Consider the following 9604-nt stretch of genomic DNA (forward strand, 5'->3'; position numbering starts at 1 on the left):
ATTCGCATGTGGCAGAACGAATCCTTTTTCACATGCGATCTACGTTTCTTTCACACACAACTCATATGAAAATTACGTGAATTCTGCTTGCTGCGCGAGTTCTGTTTGCTACCTGAAATTCACGTAGATTTCACGTGATTTTCATGGTGGCAAAAATCTATGTACATTTTCACGTAGCGTTCATGTGAAAAGTTTTTTCGGTGTAGGCTTGTTCAAATCAGAGACACGCAGGGAAATGTAATTAGGTACCTTTTGACAGAAACACGCACTACGTTCGTGAAAATTGGAAAAATGCGATCGAACAGATTTTAGATTACTTTAGGTGTTCCCCAAGGTAGTATCATTGCACCAATGCTGTTCATTCTGTTTGTGAACGACCTTAACACATTTATTCAATCCCCCAAATTGTTTTTCACGGATGACCTTAAAATCTTCAGGACTGTTGAAGATCGAGCGTTTCTCTACGACATTGTGTGGTTTCATCATGGTATCGAAAAAACGGAATGGAGCTAAACACCATTAAAAGTTCTTCTATTGTCTTCACTGTATACTTCTTCGAATACACATTGGGTTAGAAGGCAATTACAAGAGTTTCTGAAAGAAAGGAGGGAATGCAACGTATATGACCAGCTATATATAGATCATAAGGAAAAGTCTTTGCGAATATGTTTAATTCGAAGACCAGTAAATAAATAAAAACCGATACATATCAGTTGTGATTCAAAAAGGTTGAAAAAAATCAAGGAGGGCATTATCGAGACGCCCGATAGCTGCGTCCTTTTCTAACACGTCAATTTTTTTAGGAGTGAATGTCCAATGGCGATTTCGAAGCAATCATTTCAATACCAACCACTATTACGATCACTTATATTACACAATGCTAATGCCTATAGGAGGTTTCAGAACGTATAGTATAAATGTAGATGACGCTGATAAAATTTCAAACTTACCTGCTACCTGTTATGGATATTCGAGGGGTTCAAGTGTTATTCAAGGGGCCCCAAATGTGGCCGGCGATTTCCAACCGTGTTCCTTCGTCTTGTGTTTGTGGAACGAGCTGGGGTCGACAAAGCGACGACCGCAATACTCGCACTCGTACGGTTTCTCGCCGGTGTGCAAACGCAGATGCACCTTCAGCGTGGGTTTTCGTTTAAAACTGTGCGGCGGGAATTTAGAAAGTGTTATTGGTTAGGAAATCGGCGATAGAAATAGATTTTTTTAGATTTTTACCTTTTATGACAATACTGACAAACGAAATCTTTGGCGTCACTATGTACCACTTGCATGTGACGATCATAAGTGCTTTTATAGGTAAAGTCCTGTAGAAGAAGGTTTTGTTAAACAGGATTTAACGTTTTTAAACTGAATAACGAGGTGAAACCATACCTTGTTGCAATCTGCGCAGTGGTACGTCTTGATGCCTTTGTGTAGGTTCTCGTGGTCTTTTAAACCAAGTTTCTTGTTGAAAACACGACCGCAGTAGGAGCAGAAGAACTGAGGCTGCTTGCCCTGGTGAGTATTGTAGTCGTGTTTGAGCAGTTTTGCTTCCGAAGTAAACTTTTTGCTGCATTTGGTACACTGGTGGAATTCTACCGCTGCCTCAGCATGGTCCGTTTCCATATGGGCCAACAGCTCTTTGTTGAATCTGAAAATCCGAGAACAAATAGTGCACTCGTTCCGTTCGACGATCGGAATTTTACGTTGCTTAAGGGGGCCTTCGCGTTTATGCGACAGTCGATGGATTCGAGCGGCCAATAGTATTGTGAACTTCTCGGAGCAGAGATCGCACTTGTGTAGATTAAACTGATAATCTTTGTGTTCTTTCTCGAAGTGACATGCCAATCTACTGTTCTTGCCCATGTCTTCGTTACACATTCCACAGGCTTGGGGTATGAAACGACTCTGATTACGGCGGGAGCCTACCATTGAAGTTATAGTTTGCATACGAACTGCTCTGGCTGATTTGCAGTTTTTATGATCTTTAAGAGCTTGACAAAATTGGAACACCTGCTTGCAAGAATTGCAACGATATCCGGTACATGCTGACTGGTGAGTTAGCAATTCACCTTCATCTTTGAACATCTCCTCGCAGAATAAACACCCGAAGGGTACCATATGTCCCTGAAAGTGTAGGTTGATAGCTTGCAGATTATCTAGTCCAACGAGGCATTTTTCGCAATAGTATGGAGACAGTTCACTGTGTTGATCCTTCAAATGAGCATTTAGGGATTTTTCCGTTCCGCTAAAGGTCGAACAAATATAGCAAGACACCGATTTGTACGTTACTGGTTTCATATCTTCGTCCCCGCTCGAGTAATCCTGCTGCTGGAAAGATTCCCCGTAATCTTCGTCATCAGGATTGTCGTTGTCGTCATCATCGCTGCTATAATATGCCTCAACCTTTTGCACTACTCTTGGCTTTTTCTCAACAGCGGAAGGCGGCGAATTTACCAAGATTTCCATTGATGCCGCGGAGGGTTTCTCCTCGATAATTGGTTCCAGAGGCATGACTGATACTATGGTGATATCGCATTTCGATTCGCCCAATGTTGGTATACCCATTGATGAATGTTTTTGCCTTAAGAAAGATAAGCGAGTTATGAAGGAGCACTTTTATACCTATATAGAAGGGTTTGTTACTGATGGAACGTGCATTATGAATTATCTAATAATATTAGCTGTATTAAAATGTTTATCGTGCGATTATGATAGATTTTTTAATATTTAAATTCCCTATAGAATTTAATGATTTAATTGGAAGCAATTCGACAATATTACCTACTTCGATAGAAAAAATCAATTTTCGAACACGCCGTAAAAGTTTTAATTAATTTAATCATAGGCTTGTTTACTAAGGCATTTTACTTATAAAGTTTCATTTTACCGTGTGTATCACTTTACTTATCTATGTTAGTAGAAGGGGGAGCCGTACTAGTCGCGGCGACTCAACTGTTAGTTTTATTTTTAAAAAAATCTCCACGAAAGCTTTATTATTATACAGTTTTCAAAGACTATTTTTTTTGATAAAACACTTGAAGAATCAACAAAAATTATAGATTTCAAGTAATATTGTCGAATTGCGCCGATTACAATATTTTAGTCCAAGCCATGATTCCCATCTATTTTTTTCTAATTTAAACCGTGTGATTGTTCAAACTCAAGTGGTGCTAAACGAAATAATAATTTTATGGATTTATACTTGAATAGTGAGTGGGAATGGTTATTTTGGATAATTTTGTTCAGAAGACAAATGCCCAAAGCACCCGAACCAGATATTTGATGCAAATAGAAACGATTGTATACCGATTGGAATAAAGCCGTTTGCCATAATGCCGTTTGGCATAAAAGTCAGTTGACATAATAGCCGTTTGGAATAATGAAAAAAAACTAATGTATGTTAATTTTTAGCAATATTTAATGTCCAACCAGACCATAATGCCAAATTACCATTATGTCAAATGACCATTATGCCAAATGGTCAATATGCCAAATGACCATCATGTCAAATGACCATTATGCCAAATGACCATTATGCCAAATGACCATTTTGCCAAACGGCTATATGCAAAATAAATTTAGGCCAAACGGCGTAGGACCAATAGAAACCCAGCCGCAATACTTACTCTAGAAATGCACAGAACATTTTATTGGTCTGCCGGAACTCGGAAAAAATATTGAATACCAGCTTCACCTTCATCTCGCAGTTGTTACAGATGTTGGTATAGTCCTCCGAACTGGAAATCTAAAAAAAAACATCCAAAATAATAAGACTCCTCTGGCCGATGAAAATATATTCGCCACAAATTCAAACCTGAATGTTCAGTGTATCCTGCAGCAGCTCGGTAATTTCCGAGAGGCTCAGCTGCTCGTAGATTGGGCTTGTCGGTTCTTCAGCCGACAGGCATAGCCGGCAGGATTCCGGAGTGATATTCATGGTTGAACCGTCGACAACGGGTCTTTGCACTAATTTTAATGCTCAGTCCAAAGGAATTGCTAAACCAATCGATTAACAAACACCATTATCCGTACGCAGGACGCCCATCCGTGAAATAAAACATACTTTTTGATGCGCGATTTTGTTTACGTTGAAAATTCGCCTCAAAAAGCGGACGAAATGCGCTCCTTTTTGACACTTTCCTGTTGAAAATTGCCTTGCAGTGTGTCCGGGCCTGAACCGGTCTGTTGACCTATTTGTACGCTGATTTGAAGTTACTGTAACTCGATTTTTTTTAAACCAGCGCAACAATTCGTCAATAGAAGGTTTTTTTCAGGGCAAATGGTTCTTCTTGCGAGCAAGATTGTTAGAGTATCAGCAGCGGTCAGGTGTCAAAGCTATAATAACACTCCATTTTGACACTTCGACAGCGCACCGCAAGGTTTCATACCAGGTGTTATCTTGCTCCTGGGTGATTTGACAGGTGCTAAACTGCCGTTGGACGCATAATTGTCACATGTGACATTTCGACGTTTTTGACTTTTTGATGACAATCGTGATAGTTTGATATGTTTTATTGAAATTCTTTGTCGAAACATAAAGTTTGTTCTAGAAATTTCGAGAAAAATTCAAAGTCAATTTGTCACACTGGGACAAATGGACGCATAACTGTCACACTGAGACGATTGGACGCATATTTGTCACACTCTATAAATGAATGTATTATAACTTCGGAACGTCTAAATAGATTTTCACCAAACTTGGCATACGTGTCCTTGATAGTCGCGAGGGGATCATGAATATATAAAGAGGGGGAAGGGTCACTGTTTTCGCAACATCCCAGTATGTGCAAGAAAAACTCTGCAAACTGCTTTGGGTTCGTTACTGGCGCTTGGAAGAGTGCATGCAAACGAAACCCACTTCACAACATTAGTCAAATATTACTCTTCCGGCGCCGTAGAACTGTAATCCAAAATTGTCCAGGATGGCCATAAGTGATTGTCGGTGGTTTTAGCAGACCATTTCTTCTTTGGTTTTGCTTTGACTTTTTATTTGGAAACACCTCGCAAAATACCGGAGATGTATGTTTTTTAATGTTTACGAAGTATGCCGCCAGAGTTACTTCATCCGGAACTTGTTCCAGGACCGTATTCACTTCAAACGGATTGATTGTCCTCTTCTGGTATCGTTACTCTGGCGGTTGCGACATTTTCAGCGCGGCAGCTGACAGTTTGTTGAAGAAATGTTGCTTCCTGTACAGTGAGTGAGCTGCCGCAAATGACTCCCCGTGCCGTTTTATTGATCGAACCCGTTAAAAACTTCATGTTTGTCACCAAATAATGTACGGTTTCGAATAATCCGATTCAGACCTGATTTTTTTTCAATTTAAGCTTCCATTTACGAATAAAACACAAGAGCCACGCACGAAATTCCAAACCAAACAACTACTAAGAAAATGTTCGTGGTGTGACAAATATGCGTCCATTTTTCGACTATTCATAGAATTTCGCGGCATAAATGTCACACAAGGGTTTTCATTGAAAAAACAGTTCATTTTCGAAAAATTTGATCGAGGCTCATATGGTAGGAGTATACTTTAGAGATCTACGGCATTGAAGTCAACAAAAGTTGCGAAACTATGCGATAACAGCAAAATGTTTTAGTGAAACTTTAATCGCGTTTTTCTCGCTTTGCCTTTTTGTAACATGTGACAATTATGCTTCCAACGGCAGTAGAGTAACCATTCATTTTTTTTACTTTTTTCTACTCGTTTTGAAGCGAGTTGGATCATACGTAGAATCTTTAGTGAATGATCGTCTCATAAGAAAAAGGACGATACAGCATATCGTGTTGTATTGATAAAAAGATAAAAAAATAATATCCAAAATTAGCTTATAAACTTTTATTTTTCATATTATTTTACACCTACTAAACTTTTGAATATTCACCTTTTTTAATTAAAATTCTTGTATATGCGATGATCGCGTGTGCTACTGCTCCTGATGTTTATACGGTGGCGGAGAGGTAGATAAAACCGGAAAACTGAGATGTGGTGCTGTTGGATTGTCCACATTGTAACTTTTTCCGCCTGAGTCCGCGAACGTCTTCCTCCTCTGAGCTTTTGCCGGTTTTTTCTTGAGGTCACCTGCAGCCGTGGTTCCATCGTCATCGCCTGAAATTGCAAGGATTTTCCAGATGTTCACCATTTCGCTTTCTAGATGTTGCATGCTTGGTCTGAATTTAGCTTGCCACAGCTTCCGGTATTCCTTCTTCGCTGAGTTCTATCAGTGGGAGAGAATGGATTCAACTAATATATTTTCCTCTGAATAAAAAGATTTTTACTTTACCTTCATCACTTGTACCTGTCGTCATCCCCGGCGGCTTCCGCGTAGTATTCGGTGGTTCCGTACGCTACTTCCCACAATTTCGAAACAGAAAACAAAAAATGGTGAAAATGTGGTCATGTTTGTTGACGTGACAGCAGAAAATACGATGTGCGTTGCAATAAAAATCTTTTAATTTCCAAAATGATTAATCTTATCTTTCCCGAATATTTTTCTATCATTTCGACGTGTTGCAAAAATAATCAATTTCCTTAACCCTCATCCGCATTAGGGTGTCATTTTGACACCATTGCAAGTTTGAAGGCTTGTAACTTTTTTCAGAAGCTTCAAAATACAAAAATTTCTTCGGGGACCCTTAATGAATTCAAAAGTTCTTCAATATTGCATCTTTACTTTTTTTATGGACGAACCCTGGAAGCCTGGACAAAAAAACTCCCTTTTCCGACTTTTGGTGTCATTTTGACACCACAAAAGTAAAATCTATTTAAGTCGTTTGAATTATTATGAACTTCATATAAAACTTATATCAATAGAAACCTTGTAATGTGAGTAAAATATGTTTAGAACATTATATACAGCTAAAGTTACAAGTTTTTTCGTTATTCAGCATGAAAGAAAAAAAAAATCCGAAAAAACATGCCTCACGAAAACTGCTGTAGTTTATATATTACACGTCCAAAAAAATATTTGCCTTATGCATATGAAAGCTGAAGTTAATGCCTACATCATGAAGACAAGTAATATTTTTTAAAATTTTTTTTAATGAAATGGTCACAAAAAGTTCAAAAAAGTGGTCTAAAAAACCTACTTTTCATTCGATTGCTAGTAAATTCTGTTTGAGCGATGGTAGAGTTTTAGAAAAAATATGACAACAAACTTTATTAAAATTCTGACATTTTGCTGTCTTTAGATTTTTGATGCAACAAAAATTGAAATTACTGGAATTTTTCAAAGTTCACTACTTTGGGCAATTTTTTTACAAATTGAAATTTCATCTGTTTTTGTGGTCCACCGTCAGGTTGTACGCGGATTTTCAGTGCTTTCTCGCCGTTTGAAGCAATCAAAAGTATATTCATTGGAAAGCACATTTAATCTTCATTCTAGTGAGGTGCAACAATTCACGCTGTGAGATTTCACAAAAATATGAAAATTATAAACGTAAAATCATTCCTGAATTTCTAGAACTACAAGCATCCCGTCCAGCAAAACGTGTTTGTTTGCTCTCCAAGTAGGTACGGTGGGTGGTGATTTGGTCAGAGAGCGAAGCCGACAGACGAAATAATGATGCGTGTCGTGACAAGCAAACGTGAACTACTATCAATAGAAAATTTCCAACCAAGAAACGTACGACACGCATCATTATTTCGTCTGTCGGCTTCGCTCTCTGCCCGAATCACCACCCACCGTACCTACTCGGAGAGCAAATAAACACGTTTTGCTGGACGGGATGCTTGTAGTTCTAGAAATTCAGGAATGATTTTACGTTTATAATTTTCATATTTTTGTGAAATCTCACAGCGTAAATTGTTGCACCTCACTAGAATGTAGATTAAATTTTCTTTCCAATGAATATACTTTTGATTGCTTCAAACGGCGAGAAAGCACTGAAAATCCGGGTACAACCTGACGGTGGACCACAAAAACAGATGAAATTTCAATTTGTAAAAAAATTGCCCAAAGTAGTGAACTTTGAAAAATTCCAGTAATTTCAATTTTTGTTGCATCAAAAATCTAAAGACAGCCCGCATAATCAATTACAATATATAGAGAATATTCTATATTGTCTCTAAACGTTATCGTTTATTGTAAAGTGAACAGTATATGTACAATAACACAGACCATATTAACAATCTGTATTATGATTATCTGTTAAAGTACCATATGGGGAAAGGGCTGTTAAGCATGTTTACCATTCAAAAAGAGCGATTTTTTCGAACAAATATTTCATGCTACATTATTGGATACGGTTAAAATATCATCCACTTTTGGCGAGCAAAACAATCTACCTGAATGTTCTAGCTACGTTGGAATACAAAATCATAGATTTCATCAACTTCAATGGATATAGTTTGCTTATAGTAGTTTGTAGTAAAAATAACGCTCAATCATACGTTCCGCATATTGTAAAATATTTTTAAAAAGAGCTTCCCTGTACCATAACCAATATAGTTCCAATTCTTTCCCACAAAAAATAAAATAAAATTAAAAAATTTAAATGTTGAGATTTTTATTTTTTATTTCTGATATTATACATGGATTATACAATCTTACCTATTTGTGCAGATCTGCATTGTTCAGCCTTTCAGTAGATTTTTTTTCCGCTCTCCGCTCAGCAGAGATCTTTGTTTCTGTAATTTCATTAGTTTTATTTAATCTCACTAGTTTTTATCGATAATATAATATAGTTTTACTTACTTTTCGCGTTCTGTGTGTTTTTCTCAGCGTGATTCTTTTTTTTCGGAGCCATTTTGAACACAGTTTTCAGTTCCGAACCTGGCGTGGGGTTGCCGACACAAATTTTAACGAAGTGAAGTGAAAATTAGCAGATGCTGAACCCAAGAGCGAAAAAATGCATAAGCTCACAACTACATCTTAAAATAACAATATTAGTTATTATCCGCAAGAGGTGAAATGATAACGACTTGTCTAACTCATACAATGTTGTCAATGTTGTTTTTTTTTTAATTTAATGTCTAATGCTAAGAAAATATAAGGAAACTTTGTCGTACACTGTTAGAGTCCTGGATAAGGTCCAGAGACAATATTCAAAGGTTGCAAATTTTTATTCTCTTATTATACTATACTTACTAAATCATATATCATATTGTCACTGTCACTGATACGATCCTGTCATAATTTATTGAGGTAATAAAATTTTGAACATGTATAATGAAATGATACTTGGAAGATATTTCATACTGGTACTGCTACCAATATATTAAGTTAATAGTTAGTACTATATCCCCAACTGTTTTTAATTATGCGGGTACTTTTTCAGATACAATCACTATTTCTGAAACCGTTGATGTATCGTAGAGACGGTTTGAGATACGGTTTTTTAGTATGCGGGAGCAAAATGTTAGAATTTTAATAAAGTTTGTTGTCATATTTTTTCTAAAACTCTACCATCGCTCAAACAGTATTTACTAGCAATCGAATGAAAAGTAGGTTTTTTAGATCACTTTTTTGAACTTTTTGTGACCATTTCATTAAAAAATTTTTTAAAAAATATTACTTGTCTTCATGATGTAGGCATTAACTTCAGCTTTCATATGCATATGGCAAATATTTTTTTGGACGTGTAATATATAAACTACAGCAGTTT

General features: G+C 37.0%; 1 protein-coding gene across 1 annotated transcript; it reads right to left on the reverse strand.

Annotated features, from left to right (window-relative positions):
* Nucleotides 1–841: 841 nt before the first annotated feature.
* On the reverse strand, nt 842–4084 carry LOC129755353 (zinc finger protein 497). Its single transcript, XM_055751796.1, has 5 exons — nt 3812–4084; nt 3624–3742; nt 1387–2578; nt 1231–1319; nt 842–1156 (listed from the first exon to the last, which is right to left on the reverse strand). Exons 1-5 carry the CDS (start codon nt 3932–3934, stop codon nt 991–993), a joined length of 1689 nt encoding a protein of 562 aa, XP_055607771.1. The 5' UTR covers nt 3935–4084; the 3' UTR covers nt 842–990.
* Nucleotides 4085–9604: the final 5520 nt, after the last annotated feature.

Source organism: Uranotaenia lowii, chromosome 3 (genome assembly GCF_029784155.1).
Source record: "Uranotaenia lowii strain MFRU-FL chromosome 3, ASM2978415v1, whole genome shotgun sequence".
In the NCBI taxonomy this organism is placed as follows: Eukaryota; Metazoa; Arthropoda; class Insecta; order Diptera; family Culicidae; genus Uranotaenia; species Uranotaenia lowii.